Source organism: Varanus komodoensis, unplaced genomic scaffold (genome assembly GCF_004798865.1).
Source record: "Varanus komodoensis strain SLA01 unplaced genomic scaffold, ASM479886v1 scaffold70, whole genome shotgun sequence".
NCBI lineage: Eukaryota > Metazoa > Chordata > Lepidosauria > Squamata > Varanidae > Varanus > Varanus komodoensis.
In genome coordinates, this window is record NW_025336348.1 from 457,036 (window position 1) to 474,052 (window position 17,017).

Below are 17,017 nucleotides of genomic sequence, written 5' to 3' on the forward strand. Positions count from 1 at the left end.
GGAATAAAAACAAGCTCCATTATGATTTCCTAATTCTTTAAACATTTGTAAAGGAGTATTGAGGATAAAGACAAGATTCTGGGTCTGCAAAAGCACGTCTTAAGGTTGAAATAATGACTTCTTTTTTCAAAGTGAGCAAAAAAATCTAACTCAACACAGAAATGGAGAAATGCTTTGAGAGTTATTCACAAGGTGGGGAGGGGAAGACAAAAGTTGTTGTTTTTTTAAAGAATGAATGCCAATTTCCTTCTAACTGTATCATGCAATGATCCCTGGTAAGCAAAGGTTAAGACCATTATTGTCAAAATCCCAGTGTCAACTACTTAGCAGTGGAGGTTTCCTCATTACATTTTTCATGTGTGGCAGCTATGTAGTCACTCAAAATACTGCCCAGCCTTCTAAGTCAAGAAATGGGAATAACAGTTCAGAAAGTCTGATGACGATATGGGATTGGATGAGACTAAGGTGGACTGGAGGGTGGGGTGGGTGGAGGATATAAGGCAAAGAAAAAATGGAAGAGCAATGAAAATACAAGGATGAAAAGTCATAAATAAGCCTTAAATATGGAAAAGTTGTACAGAAAAAAGAATGCCTCAATGAAAGCAGAAATATTGCTAAAGGGTCCCAACACTACAACTCTTCAACAAGAACTAATGTCCTTTAGTGTCCATCTGTGTTGCAGAGTTACAGATGTCCTATTCATGTTGTCTTTCCAGGTATAAATCCCAAGCTCCATTCAGCTGTGTTGCTTTCTTGCAGTATTCTCACAGTACTAGCAATAATCCATGTAGCGTTTGTGGCCTCCACATCAGACACGCAGAGGCCGCTGAGTCACAGCTGCTCAAAAGCTGAAAGCCACAAACCTGAACACTCAGGGAGCAGTCCGGGATCTAGGCAGGATTCCTTGTGGTATCCTGCCATGTAGAACCCAACAATGAATGGCCAAACCAATACGCTACCAGAAGCCAACTGGCTTGATAGGAGCTGATCTTGCTGGGAGCAGCAGCAGCTCCACTCTGTTCAGAAAACCAAATGCAAACTTTTTTTTTTTTTTTAAATGAAACGCCTATTCTAATAGTTTGTTACACTTTCTTGGGAAAGTTCTTTTTGCCTTTTCTACAATATTGGATTTTTGGATTTTATTGGATTTTTATACCCCACACACTGCAACGATCAATGGAAGAATTTTGCATATATATAGAATGAAGTGCATATTCACACACAATATACATACACTTACCTTTGCATGTTAAAAGATAACGATGACTTTAATAAAAATCAAGACACCACAACATGGCAAGAATAGTTCATACCAAACACTGGAATGCAGTGCAATGTGGAGCATTCTATTTTGTTTTTTTCTGACATATATCCACAAGCAGCCTTTTCTTAACACATGAGCACACAATTTCACATGGGGATGCCATCGGAGCATTTACACAGTTAAGTAAAGCTGAGGAATTACATAAACAATAGAGGAGTTGGGGGGAGGGAGCAGCAGGATGGCATGTGTCCAGCACACTGCAGAAAGATGCTGTCTGTTTTGTTCTGGGCTAAAGCAAAAGCTTAAAGAACTAAGGGTTTGCAAAGCAGATTCAGCAGACAGGAGCCAGAAACGGTGGGTATTTTGGCGCATGCTTGGATCAGGTGATAGTACAGACTGAAAACTATGGCAGCTCACTGAAATGGTTACAGAAAGTAATGGCCCTGGAATCTAGGTGAAAGCAAAAGGCAAGCATACAGAGCACTCAATCACAAGCTTTTCTAGCAAAAATCTATTCAGGTATGTTTAGCAGGGGATACCTAAAAACTTTAAAGAGAAGCTTTGCATTTAAATGTCTTACTGCAATTATAAGATTTTTGACAGTCTCATTTGCTATTTTAAGTCCTACAATGTGTAAGAAGTAAAGCAGTAACTGTCTTCGGCACTATGTCTGTAAAGGGACATTGTAGCTGAGAAATGATTGGTGCTAAGTCAGCTGAATTTAAGACCAAATTCTGCTCAAGCACAGGTCAATGGCACTTCTTTCCATTTGGTTTTAGGATTGCATTTTGGCTTCCGACCCTAAGAAGATATCTCAGGAATAAGTATTTTACTAGGATTTCCTAATAAATATGCTTAGGATTATACCGTATATATTTCATATAACAATCATATTAAAAAGGCAGGTCCACCCCAAAAATTAAAAATGAAAAGAGAAGAAAGGATTGCATTACTGCAAACAGAAATCCAATATATTACCAAGGCAGTTATGCTTAGCCTCAGTTTTGATTTCAGTTCTTTCCTGTATATTTGACAGTGAACAAAAGTAACAGGAACACTTTCCTTGCTTTTACTTATTTTTCAAGGATCTTCTTCTGAATAGCAAATAACATCTTACATCATCCATAAAAGTGATCAGATTTGAATACTTTACTGATGGTGGCAATGGCAACCACAAATGCAAGATTCTATTTAAAATGGAATTCCTGATTCATATAATTTAAGCCAGGAATCATTCAAAGAACAGAAGAACTTAAATACATTCATGTTTTGTTGATCTAACAAACATCTTGAAACCCCACAAGCATTAAATGTAAGCAGGGCATATCAAACACCTGCATCAATAACGTCTAATTTGTTTTCTGTACATTCCAATGTGCATGTAAGGAGTCACGGGGTGAAGTGTCCATGAAGATCTCTTGTACAGGCTACTTATAAGAAAAGCAGCAGCAGAACCAATTGTTGGGTTCTACAATCCTCTTACTGAACCACTGAAGGGTGAGGCGAACTCCTTGACTATGGCAGGCTCTGTCTGGCACAGCAGCAGCACGCCATGTGCATATCTATGGTCTGACAAGAGAAGCATTGCAGGTGGCCAATCTAGGCCATGCTGTTTCTGTACAAAGACAGGACTCCAGCCTTGGAGATTATTAACAGCTATTTTTTGCTTGAACTCTGGATCTCTAGGCAAATGCTACAAGTTATGAGTTCCTTCGATACCCAGAACATGGCTTCTCTATGAGTCTGTTACTAGGGGAAAGCTATCAGGATGGAGCAGAGTGTCTCTTATGTCTGCTTAATTGTTCTAAAACCCAGAAACTAACATCAGCCTGTTTACATTCCACAGCATCTGTTTTTGTCACATACGTGTAAAGTCTTTATCCTTCAAGGAACTGTAGGAACGTATTGGGATAAAATTGTTAGATATATTATCATTTGAACAAACTCCTTAAAGGGGTTAAACTGACAGGGCAAACGAAGCTTTCACTGGTATAAAAAGACATCTAAACCTTCCAAACAAAATGGAGCCTTAGCCTTTTTGGGGCAATCTTCCCAAAGGCAATTCAGAACAATCCTAAACTTTTAAAATTCCAGTTCTTTCCTTTATCCTCACAAGCGAATTGTCTGTGCTTTTGTAAAAACCATTCAAGACAAATTAGATGAGTAAGTCAGAAACAAATTTCTACCCATCTGAAATGTCTGTTATCACTGTGGCTGTCACCTGAATATAGAAATCTTAGTTGATTTAAGAGATTAAATATACATAGAAGAAAAAAATAAATGCAGAGAAGAATATTCACTGAAGTATAATCCTGTTTCTTACACAATGTGCAAGAAGCAGCACTTGTATTACAGGGACTACAATGGAAACACTTACAGCATATATAAGTCTAAGAGCTGGTTACAGCTCTGTATTACACATACCTTTTATTTATATGGAGGAATGGATAATTTCTAAGAGGTCTACAGGTTTAGTAAATATACAGGGAGAAACTCTGTTGATCATTTTCACTGAGTGCTAGGTGGTACTTCATATTTTATCCAAATTTTTCTCAAATGAAACTACTTATACTGTGCAATGCAACAGGACCTACAAAATGAAACATTGGCTGCTGACTGATAGTCATCAGCCATATGTTACAAGTTAAGAAATGCATGATAAGCCAGGCTAAGCAGGTGTTCATCTGGATGAGAACCAAGTAAGAATTACTCTATTATGAGATTGATAAACCCACTAACAGTCAAGCAAGCTATTAGCACCACTAAAAGTCAAGCAGCCCAAAAGCAGCACGTTTGACATCATTATATTAGACATTACTGGCTTGCCACTACCAGTATTAGCTGGAACAAGCAAGTCTGAACAAGCAATCTGAAGATATAATCTAGCTCTGCCAACAAATCAGAGATGAAAAGCATAATTAGCTAACCTAGCATTTTTGATAGCATCAAGAGCTCTACTATGTTAACTTTAGCTCTTTAATCTTTGGATTAGAATAATTTTAGGGCCTAAAATAATTATGCCAAGATTTATTTTGTAGAACAGTTATGTGGCTTCTCTATATTTTTAAATCTTTAATTCTACAGCAAGCTTACAAACAAAAGTATCCACCTCTAAGACAACAAGTTGTCAGTCAATTTTCAGTTTAAGGGGGGCATACAGACTTTCCATTAGTGGTTTTGATATGGAAGATTTGGAACCGGTTAACTAACAAAAAGACACTGCCTATTGCTTGCTTTTGTTTTTCCATATTGCATATCATGCTGTTAAAAAACAGTCTACCCTGCAAAAGTAATCAATCTGCCACTTTCCAGAAATGAAATTATCACTTCTGGAAAAAAAAGGAAAAATGCATAAGATTCACAAATTTGTGACTGTTTCAAATTCAAATTTATAATTCAAGTATCTAAAATCACTTACTCTGCACATAACTATATCTAAAATCATCAAATAATCAAACAGACCCCAGTATGCATATACCCAGGGCAGCAGGAAATAGACAAGTAAATAGTTTAAACATTAAAGTTCTCCATCAGAAACAACAGATTTTGAAGCTACTGTGGAAAAGACAATGCTAATATAGTTAACCAAAGGAAGATCGTTATCTGGGAGTAAGTCCCACTGAAAACAATGAGATTTACTCCAGAATAAACACACATAGGTCTTGCACTGATAGTCACTTTCTCACTTAGAGCCAGTAAAATATTGATTTCTGTTGTTATTTTCAATCATTCCTATTGTTATTTCATTGTCATGGAACAATGATCTGCCTATACTGCTTTATGATGAATGCTCTCTCATCTTGGTTTTGATACAATATAAGGTACTCCAGTCTTAATTCATGACTAAGACCTAAACAGATATGTGCAATATTCCACAGTGGTCAGGGCTTGTCTAATAACAGTGACTTAACTGAAGCCCACCACATGTCACAAAATGTTGCCCTTGGAGAAGTGGAACTCTCCAAAAGAATTCCAGCCTGAGAAATTGTAGGTAGGAAAGGAGCAAGGTGCAGATCAGCAATTCCCATGTACAGAAGTGAAAGCACAGGGGCTCCTCAGACCCAGCTAGGGCATATTGCTAACTGCACAGTAATGAAAGAGCCACTTATGCAATTTATAATTATATATCTGAGCTCAGTACACTAATCTGTACCCTCTGTATTCAGATACATTTCCTAAGACCCCTGGAAAACATGTTTCCTAATATACCATCCTAAAAATTCAAAACTAGCCCTGCTTTGCTTTTATATCCTCCTCCTTATGTTTGGATACTCTTCTCACACCAGGTGCATTGCTGTTACATTCTGATAGAGTTCAAGACCATATAATTTTAGGAAATGCTTCCAGAAGTCCTGTATGAAGTTGATATGAAAACCTAAGTGAAAAGTTCACCATCTTGATTCATATTTTAATGACTTACGGTCAACATCAAATGGCCTCAAAATTACAGTGAAGGCTGTAGTCTTATTAAGTGCAACAGATGCTTAATGAAATCCACATGACTTACGTTTACTGAACTGTCTGCAAGACTACATCCCAAATTAATGCCTGGGGGGATTACTTATGAAATGAAGGGACCTGCTACTTCATTTCAGGAGAACTTACTTGCAGTTCCACGACGCAGACTTCAAACTATTTTTAGTCTGCCTTAATGCCTTAATAGTAAAAGGTTAATAAAAGCCAGAAATAAAACAGCTCTTCAAAATTACAGCAGTATTACAGAAAAATACAGATACAGAAACAAAAGATAGAAAATCAAACCACAGCGAAGAAAATTCTGTGGTGTCCAGATTGGGAAAATTTGTTCAAGGACCGTTAATGTTTACACCAAGTTATTTCTGTAACTGCCAAGGTCCATTAGACTTTGTTCTATCTAACATCTAAATTACATTTTAAAGCAAGCTTTCTAAGTTTGCTTTCAAAATCTCAGCTAACCCACTGCAGTTAATCTCCAGTGGTCCCATGTGAAGCCACTAGCATATGGGAGAAATACTATGAATGAATTACTTTCTTTTCCAAACATTCTTTACTGCCTTAATAATTTGACTGAAACAATGAAAAATATTAGAATGATAGATTCATCAGCTACCAAGCAAATTGGGGAACTCAGTCAACATGATTGAAAATCAGACTAAATATGACAAGAGAAGGCCAAGGCAAGAAACTTATGCCATTTGCTCCTGCAGAATCTGAATGAGTGAATTCTTTTATTGGTCAGCATTTTTTATTTTATTACTTTAAATTGAATATGCTGAGATATTTTTCAGCAAGTCCATAAATGGCTAATAGTATTAGTAGTAGTAACAGAAACCAGTTGTCACATGTTAACCCCTGACTGAAAATCAATGAAACAAGGGTTGACCTAAAAGGAGCCAAAAAAATGATAACAACGTATTTTAATATATAGATTTTTCCATCTTTCTAGAACCAAAGAAACCCCCAATTTTAAGAACTAGGATTTCTAGAAAAGCCTAATAAACAGAAGTGAAGCAAAGGTTATGGAAGTTATACTGGAATTCACTCTGGACTTGTCAGCCTAGCGCCTTTGCGGTACATGCTGACATGTGTACCACAGAAGCTGTACCCCGTAACTCTCTGGCAGCCCTCAGGCAGTGACTTTCACTGGCAGCAGTGGTTTCATCCTAGAATTCCCAATAAGACTCAGCAGGGTCGAGGAGCAGCCCCGCTATTTTGGTAAGGCTCTGGATCTTTACTGGCACATGCTGCAGACCACACAAATGAGCCTCAGTGATGTCTGTTTTCCAGGTGAACACTCCCCTGCTCAAATAGGCAAACAGCCCGAGAGCAGAAAAGAAGTTTTTAAAAATTGTGTGTGTGTGCATGTGCGCGCGCGTGTGCACACACCTTTACACATGTGCACGCATATATGAATCTGGGTTGATGTAAAAGGAGAATGAATGGTGCAAGAAAAGGGAGAGTGGAAGAGTGAAGCTCTGGTGAGGTAAGTGGCTGGAGAAATTAGGCAAAAAGCTTGGTGATCTCTAATTTGCCCTGGGTGGTGATGGAGCATAACCAATGTGGATGCTTCATCCGCAAACAACAAGTAAGGGAGGATTGTCTGTGGGTGTTCTGAATTAATATGTTTATGGGACCAAAGCCTAGTAACACCTTTAGTTTAGCTAAAAGAGAAAAGTATGGAAAAGTCGATATAGACTACACATTTGTTCACCATTCAAACATCTGAGTTGCCCTTCCTCACTGTTCCACCCTTGGTGATGCATTGCCTCCCCTAGTTCCATTACTTGTTCTATGAATTGTAAGACTTTGCCACATACAGGTGGTTTTCAGCCAAGTCTGAATCACATGGCTTTGTAATTTGGCTCCTGTCCTATTTGCACTGTATTCTTCAGCTGACCAGTACTTCTAGATTGTTCTGAAATTAAGTGAGCATCATTAAAATGGAGTATTTTAAAACCCTTCACAAAATTCCGCCCCTCAAAACACTGCAGGAAAAAATAAAAACAACTCCCAATCATAACCTTCTCTAAGTCTTCCATTGCTTGTTGAAACAAAATTATCTTGGTGTGCCGAGTCTATTAAAACAGATGCAACCAAGTGGGTCTCTTGGGGGAGGGTATTCCATAACTGAGAGGCCATACAGAAACGACCTGACTTCTAATAGCTTCCACAAATGACAGAATGTGGAGCAAGTCCCCATTAGATTATATACTGGGAGGTAGGGTGGGCTCTCAAGAAACTTTAAAGGGGTTGATTTAATAGTTGGACTTAAAAGTTTTGAAAATAAAAAAACTTTTGGGTTTTTAAAATTAAAAAGAATTACAATTTGAAACATTAACCTGGTAATGATTTAAGGCATTTCTAAAAGACTTCACTGAGCTGCCATAATTTCTGTCAGCATATGTAGTACTGAATGACTAATAAAATACCTGAATTGAAACTATTCCAGTCTAGCAGTTTGTATGATCTTGTGTTACCCATAATTCCGACAAAGGCTGAGTTCAAAACAGCAAATTAGTAGATCAGTTATAGCAGCAGAATAGTGAAAGAAAGAAAAAAATGAACACACTACCAACGAGAACACAATTGATAACATCATTCCACAGGAACTGGAAAGACACAGACAGCAAAGTTAATAAGAGAGTGAAAATATAAAGGGGTGGGGAAGGAGCATGCCATATTAATCTAGTAATATTCATCAAGTTAAAAGAAGAAATTAAAGCAATTACTGATCCAGTAGTTCTTTGTGGTGTTTCCCTACTTAATCAGCTGGCTATTCATGCATTTCCTTCTCACAATGCAACATTCTACAGTTAATATAATTTGAACTGATATGCCATCTTAAAATCTTTATTTTTTAAAAAAGGTAGGAAATAGCAGGAGAATGTCAGAACTCTCGTGTTCCTTTAGTTTTGTAAAAAAGTGACATAAGGATAATATTTTTGTATACGGTTTTATCAGCATAAGCACCTCTTCTCAATGTTCCTGTTGCTTTCTCAGAGATTCAGCAGTAAAAATGTGTATGTTTGTGTGTACTTCAGGAAATTAAATCTAAAATGGTTGCAATGGCGATCATCGTGTGTGAGCAGAGGGGGAGATTGAGTGGGAGAAATGCTCTAAAAATGCAGCAACAGGCATAAAGCTCACAATCTTTAGAAAAGGTCCAGAGCTGTGCATGCAAAGGCAGCTGCCTCTTGCATGTGAACTGTGTGTGGACCACACAAATAAAAATCGTTACTGTTTGGAAAAGGTCATGTCTTCGCTCTATACAGCAAAAAAGGGTGATCATGTCTTATCTGGCAAGTGGCCATTCTGGGCATGAACAGAGGGACATTTTGAAAGTAGGAAGTCCTCTTTATTGGGGAGTTGGAGGCAGGAAACAGCCTTGCTGAAGGAAGGGGCTTCCAATCCTTAGTCTGGGAGTGCAAACACTTTACACAGAGCATCAACAAGGAGCAAAAAAACAGAACGAACTATCTAAAATCCAGTTAGCATAAAATTTCTCTTTGCCCCATCTCAAAATGGAGATTCACCAGGTAAGACAGTATCTCCCTTCTCTTTGGACAGCAAAAAGGGAAGCTTCCAAAGATTGTGAGAAGCAACCACATTGGCTGCTGAGGTTCATACTGAAACTCTACAAGGCATCCAGCACAGTATTTGTTGCAAAGACTGATACCAAGATTAATTTCTTGAGATCTTCAAGAATAGGTTTCCCAGAAGTGATGCTGCTAATTGGCCTTACAAAAACACTGCCCTGCCAATGACTATAGGATACCTTGATAGCAGATGTTAAAAGATAAAGGTTCTAATGAAAGTAGTTTCCTTCCTTCTGACATTTACTTTGCCGTCACCATCAATCTAAATTGCCACAGAGGCAGATAACCACAGAAGCGTCCACCATAGGGACCAACGGAAGACCAGGTATGTCCACAGGGGAGGTGCACAACCTGCTTGCCAACTTGCTTGCTACTTTTGATCCTAACGGAGGCTTCTACTTAGAACATCACATGCTTGAAATGCATTTAGAAAAGTTTGAGGTATTAGGTAAGGCTTTCTCAGTAGCCTGGGAAATACAATGACTGTTCTGGGTTCCAATACATCATCAAGAAGCCTCTCAAGGTTTCTTCTGGTTTGATACCCGTGCTCAGTAGTATCAGATTACTCTTTTCAATTAGCATACATAGGGTCCCAGGTGCTTCCAAATAAAGCTTTTATTTTGCAATAACACAACCCTGTAACAACATTTAACAGCGGATTCAGTTGATAGAGTTTCGAATTTGCATGCCTTGCATGTTTTCCCACTGCTTCTTCAGGTTTTCTGCTCAGAAAAATTCCATTATGGAGGAAAAGATAATATGATTGCAGAGCATCTTAAGATCTGTAGTTCTAAGAGCCTTTCATTTGGAATCCCTCTGCTTTCTCAGGTGTTCCACTATCAGATCCCCCCATTGTCTGGGGGTGAGGGGAGAAAGGACTTCAAACTGCCCCCATTATATGCACGGGAGCCAGTCATAATCAGGAAAAGGTCCCCGGGAAGAACATCTTTCCCTTGACTATCCAGGCTCCAACAGCACACCCCAGAGTGGAAGCAGTCATCAGGACATGAGAAACGAGAGCTTTTTGTTTATGTTTACAACTGGATTTGTAGTGCGAATGGCACTTCCTCCTGCCTGAAGATGTACACAAACCCAAGGTACAAGAGTGCCATCCTTTCCACTGTCCTTCAGAGTGTATATATTGTGGGCTCCCCAACTTATCCTTGTAGGCAAAAAACTAAAGGGGACTGTGATCCCTGGTGATGCAAGACAAAAGAAACTGAAATCTGTGATACAGCCAAAGCTATTGCAGAAAGTTCAACATGAGCTCCTGGATGAAGGATGGCACCAAAGCCATCAGCCTAAGGGCCCTCCTTTTAGTTTGCAATCATATGGATAGTGCTGTCAATGATCAAAGCCTCAAACCCAGATGGTTCTGATCATCCAATGCAGGGCATTTTAGCTTGCCTAACAATAGAGCTTCAGAGGGGGAGGGAAGGAAGCTGGCAGAGACCCACTGTAACTCATATCTTGGCCCCTGTGGTCCTTTCCTCTCTGTGCCCATTGGAATGCCCCCTTGCCCCCTTCTCTGAGGCTGAGCTTCCAACCATGGAGGTAGTCAGCAAGATTCTTTCTAAGCCAGCAGTGTGTGTGGGGTGGGGTGGGGTGGGGGGGAGGGGGGCAGATCTTTATTTTTCAGCCAAAGAATAGTCTCCATCTTTGGGTGGGGGATCATCTCCAGAATTTTGTGGCCCCTCAGACAATGTCAGGAGGCCATATGATTGCTTCCTTAATCTGCAGGAAAAGCAGACTGAAACGTCTCCCTAGGATAGAAGTTGAGGAAATTGTCCCCTCTGGATCCTCAGCAATCCTGTCTTTTGGTCCTATCTCTCTGGATACGTCTTCAGTAAGTGGCCATGCTAAGCTACACCCTTTCTGATCTTATGCAAAGTCCAGATGGAGGATGATTAAACAGGAGAATGAAGAGAACGAAGAGTGCTAAGTCTCCCAAGCAGAAAATGACTGGTGGTTGAGAACCCACCATTCCTAATCAAGTCAATTTTAGCTTCTTGCCTCCAACTGGCTGAGGAAAGGAACTACCCACTTCCAGAATGTCCTTTTGCTTATGCTCAAGGGATAGTTCAGAGGAAACTTGAGTTATTTAAGGGAACTCTTCTCAGTTCAAAATCATTAAAAAAAAAAAAAAAAGAAAAGAAAATTAGACTTGGTGATTTTTCAGTTAAGGTTTTGATGAATCTTTAACAGCCAACTTGTAAAAGATTTAAGAACTACCATAACGAAAATCTTAGAAGCTTGCACTTGTCTTAAGAGTCTAGTGACATTTACAATAACAAAATCTTGATACAAAATGTAAAACACAGTTACATAAATGAATGTGGTGCTATATTATTGGAATTAAAAAAGAAAATATTGAAAATATTACAAGGAAGCTGTTGCAAAAAATAAGTCTTGCTAAAAGCCATTAACCACTAGACATTTTTCAAATTCTTACCTCCAATACATATTATAAATATATAGAGCACCAAGGCCAGGGCAAAGAGACACTTATATTTATTCTTGTAACATACCAGGATTGTGGATGCGATCCAAGAGCTTCACCGAGCGGGCACTGACAACACCGCCTACATGGAGTAGGAAGCCTGGAGGAAAGGCCGTCAAAGTAAAAAAAGGAAATTCCTGTTCCAATTAGAAAAAGAAAAAGAAATTATAGTCGACTATGAGCTTGATTGCTTAACTTGGCATTCAACATGCAAGGATCTCTTAAAACACAAGCAAAGCAGAAAAGTTGGCAAAACGCTTCCTTAAAGTTTACACATTATGCACTGAACAAACATTATGCATCCACAGTGCCAGCTGGCTGTGGGGTTAGCAGACATCTCAAAAGCAGTTCAGACCCTACTTTCCCCCTCATAAGGTGCTCCTGGGCAGATATTGTAACTCTACAATGTGACACCAAAATCATGGGTCAATCATCCTGTCCTAAACAGAATGTACTCTTTGGTGCATTAACATGAAAAACAGCACTTCAGAATTGCATTATTATTAGGTGGCCTGGTCCTTCATCCTATCCACTTTTCATCTGAAACCTTACCACCTTTCCTAGGGAGTTCAAGGCAATCTAATTGTTGTTGTTGTTATAAACGTGCACATTTGTTTGGGAATATACTCCCCTGGAATGAGAGGGACTCATTTCCAAGCACGTATTCATAGAACTGGGATCTTATAATCAGCAGTATTTCAAAGACTCATGATACTAACCCCACTGAAACACTAGTGAATTCTTTAATAGGTGCCAAACAGCTTTTTTCCCACTCTGCAACAGGAAAATAAGTGCAAATATTGAATCAAAGGGGTAGGAAAGCCATCCTCATATTTCCCCTTAACTTCTGTCCTGTCTTATTACAGAGGCACCCTAATGTTTATGCAGTACCAATATAAATAATATGCCTCATAGTGGAGGAATTGTAATGGGTGTCATGATATGGTGAGGTTGGGGTGCCCCACTTCTCTAAGCCAGGCAGGGAACTCCAGGCTCAAGAGCCAAATCCAGCCCTCTGGAGTCTTCCAGATGGCCTTGCCCCTTCTCTCTGCCCTGGTTATTTAGTGGCTTCCTGGCTTTTCTGCAGTGTTTTCCTCCATTCTAAGGATTGAAATCCATCTCTTAAAGGCTTAGTTACTTGCAATACAAGTTTGAAGCCATCATGTGCTGGCATTTTATGTATTTTTGGTACCAGCCCTTTGCCTTTGGCCTTTTCATCACAGGATTGTGGCCCCTGAGAGCTTCTCTGGAAGGGAATTTGCCCTTGGCCTGAAAGAGGTTCCCCATCCTTGAGTTAAGCACATCCAGAAACACTGGTCAAAGTGGTCTGTCAAAGCAGATTAATGGAATTCTGTCATGTTGGAGTATATTATTGGAAGAAGACATTGTACAACATTGATTGACTGCATTTATATACCACCCCAATAGCCCAGAGGGCTCTCTGGGTGATTTACAAACATTAAAACCCCACCAATCCTAAAATAAATAAATTGGCTACACCACGACTTCATTCTTTGATGAGTTTGATGTATTTTTTCTGGAAGGCCAAGAGCAGAATAGCAACCTCTTCTATCCTTGGAACTACAGACAAATTACATTTATTTTACTTCCATTACTGATTCCTAATGCAGCCTGATATACTCAGACCCTGGGATGATTCAAATCTGGATAATGTATACAATATATTCCTAGGTCCACTAGGTCATGGCAGGCTGCAGTTAACTTGTCTTTTTTATTCTTAAGCTGGATTCATGTACATCTGCTTCCCAGACAGAGAGCAAAAGGAGAAGAGGCCAGAGCTATACAGAGGCAAGGAAAAGGAGAAGCCATAGGAAAGGGATGCTGAGAAGGGCTTGAATACAAAGCACAGGAAGAGGTAGGAGCAACATCCTTTCAGACAGAGCAGGCCAATGTTTAGAGAGATGTAGAGAGAAGAAGGCAACTTCATGATCCCAGCAATAGCCAGAAGATAGCAGTTGCTACAAAAGTTAAGATGTTCTGCCTGATCACAGTGCAGCTACTACCTATGTACAGACACAAGCAATTCAGAAAACAGTGTAAGGACAATAAGATATTTAATATGGTCTGGCCATGGATAAAACTTGGAAGATTTTCAACCTCTTCTACTTCCTGGAAGATTTTCCCCCAACTTTTACTTGGAAGATAAAACTAAGCCTAGACAATGAGGTTACCAGGAATTTCACTACAGTTCTTTGGCAAGATTATTATTTTGTCTTCAAATGCAGTGGGCTAAAAAATGGGCTGGCCTGTATTTTAATATTAATGCAAATCTTCATATAATAATATTTAGCATATTTATGGGGGGAAAGGAGATGGGTTGCCAGCTGCCAGTTCTACAGCATCAGTGCAAAAAAATAAAATGGAATTCATGCAACAATGGTTTATTCATAACGTTCCAATGACTGGTAAGTGCAAAGAAGAGGAGAAAATAATCAGTACTTTTTCCTATGACACATGACAAATGCCCCTAATTACATATCATAGTTCACATTCTGGATTATCTACTGGTTCAAGTTATATAGCATCAAAATTCCTCCTCAGATAATAAAATCAGTACTGGGGAGGGGAGAAAGCCATTTACCAAGCCACTTCCAAATAAAAACTTCATAAAACCTTGAAATAAAATGTGAAATTTTATTTGTGAATAAAATTTAAGCTAAGTATTTCTCAAACATGATTTCTTATGCATTTTATAACAAGATGATAAAAAGGGATGAGAGATCAGAAATAAGAGGGAAAGTAAAAGATACTTCTCCAAATATTGTAATTTCAAGACTACATCACAATGATTTTTCAAGAGCTATCTCAAAAACATTCACAAGTTGAAAACCATAGTGACTGCATTTCCACATAACAATAAGCTGTACATTAGTGCACAGGTGGGGAACCTCTTTCAGTCTGAGTACTAAATTCAATTTCAGAGAAGCTCTGGGGGCTGCATTCCAGTGATGGGAGGGGATGAAAGCAAAGTGGTGAGAACAAAATGACAAAAGACACTAAGCATTCTAGCATGTTTTAGCTTCAGGCTCTTACAGTGCAACTGAAGGATGCTGGCAGCAAATTACTGAATGCAGAGAGAGGATGATGGGCATTTTATGTATGACAGGGGCAGCCTGGAAGAGAAAGTCACCTCAGCACTGCTCCCACAATACAAAGCATTTAATCAGCCACTTAGATTCTAAGTGTTCAGGTTTGGAGTGGGAGAGCAGGAGTGTGAGGTGTCACTAGGATCTATTTTATGCTGTCTGAGTGTGCCTTCTCCCTGGCCCTCAAAGAGCATTTCTGAGGGTAATCTTGGAGCTACAGCAGGGGTGGGATCCATGCTGGCTACAAGTGCAGGTAAGAGCACTCCCAAGTCCCAGTTCTGACCTTGGGGCAAATTTCCAAGGTTAGTGCTGAGACTCCAAAGAATACTGGGTCTAAAGCATCTAAACTCTATCAGCAGAAGGACTGTGCTGTTGCTGCCAATAACTAAGGCTTAGCAAAGGTATTGAGATCTTTTTAGCCAGTGGAAAAACCTGTACCAAAGTCAGAATACTGCCAAATTATTTGTGGCTGGGGGAAATCAGGTGGGGTCACATGAAGGGAGCCCAGCTTTCTGGGAAAACTGGGAGAGCCAGACTGAGACCCATGAGGAGACAAATTTGGTCCTTAGGCCTGAGGATGCCACCCCATACTAAACATCTGCATTTTGTCTTGCTTTATTTTATGGTTTAAACTTGATGATAACTGCCCAGAGAGTGTAAGCAATTGGGCAGCACAGAAATGAAATAAATAAAGGAAACGAACAATGCCATTTTAAACCAAAGTTGGGAAGCTGGGTTTTTCATCACAAACCATAGTTAAGATTAGCCACAGTTTGGAGTTCAAATATAGTGCTAATCTATAGCTACTCTAAAATGGAAGTGTCAAAGTGTCTCCTTCCAACTGTGCCACAGTTCGAAGGATCCCAAGAGCCTGAGACTCGTTCATGTGTTAGCACTGTATGTCAACCAGGCCAGTGAACTGGGCCAATGCTCTGGCCAACTCTAATCTACGCGTAGATTCTGTAATATTCCAGCTCACTGCACATCACCAGTGCATTCTAGCTGCTAATTAAGGTATATAGGCCATTTCATTAGTTTTCAGAAATCAAGAGTTATATGGGCTGCAAATAGCCACAGATAGAACTATCTTTTATGAATTGCAAGTAGAAAGGCAGAACAGATTGCAAAATATAATTGCACAGGAGATACCCCAAATTACCACCTCACTGTATTTTAATATTGCAACTCAACTCATTTTCTCCAGCTCCTTATCCTACCATGGTAAAATTAACATGACAAAAATGAGCACTAGTAGATTAGCACTATAAACTTAGATTATATGATTTCTTGCCTGAGAGTTTCTTTAAGCCATCTACAGAGAGACTTCAGGACAGAATTTGGACTAAATTGAACCTTTAATCCAGTTCAGAATAACCATTCTTTGTATTGTCAATAATTTCCCTACAGGCCTTTGAAAAATGTCACATAGGAAAAGTAACTTCAAAATCAGTCTCTTGGGATTTAAAAAAATAACACATTTGAGGAAGTTAACATCCATCCGAGATTATTTGTTCATATCAGAACCCTTCAAACAGGTAAAGGCTATACAAGTAGGTACAATGAAACTGCATAACTCTTGCAAGGGGACAAAGCTGTGCTGTTGGTGTGCTGCAGTAAAGGTAATGAAGAGAAAAAAAAAAGGTCTGACTTGATAGAGGAAAATGGAAGCTGATGAAAAATTAAACCGTATTTCCAAACAGGACATAGACCCAAACACTATTATGTGTGAAGCTGTAACATTTTAAAGCACTATTTTAAGGTTACTCTTTATGCACTTTTCTCATTTTATAGTGATTTTCCTGATTTAAATGTATTAACCATTAAAATTTTTGAAAGAAACATTTTAAAGAAACTTCAACAAATCAATATCCAAATCAATAACTTCTAAATTACCAGGACAAGAGTGCAAGGTAAGCACTTTCTTGTGTTAGTTTATTTTCAAAATAAATGTTACAAAACAAAAGCTATGAAAAAGCTAGTTAAAATGAAATGAAAAGTTAAAGTAAATGTACAATCATGCAGACTACTGGCTAAGCAGGAGAACTTGGGTTTGCTAAGTGATCTTAGGATA

The 17,017-nt window shown here is 39.0% G+C and overlaps 1 protein-coding gene across 19 annotated transcripts in view; it reads right to left on the reverse strand.

Moving 5' to 3' along the window:
* The window catches only part of C2CD5 (C2 calcium dependent domain containing 5), a 99,573-nt gene that overhangs the window by 40,143 nt on the left and 42,413 nt on the right, over positions 1-17,017 (reverse strand). For all 19 annotated transcript variants that reach the window (XM_044452222.1, XM_044452220.1, XM_044452219.1 and 16 more), the window contains one exon: positions 11,868-11,976. In XM_044452222.1, coding sequence (XP_044308157.1) covers positions 11,868-11,976 — 109 coding nt within the window. The remainder of the gene's footprint in view (positions 1-11,867; positions 11,977-17,017) is intronic.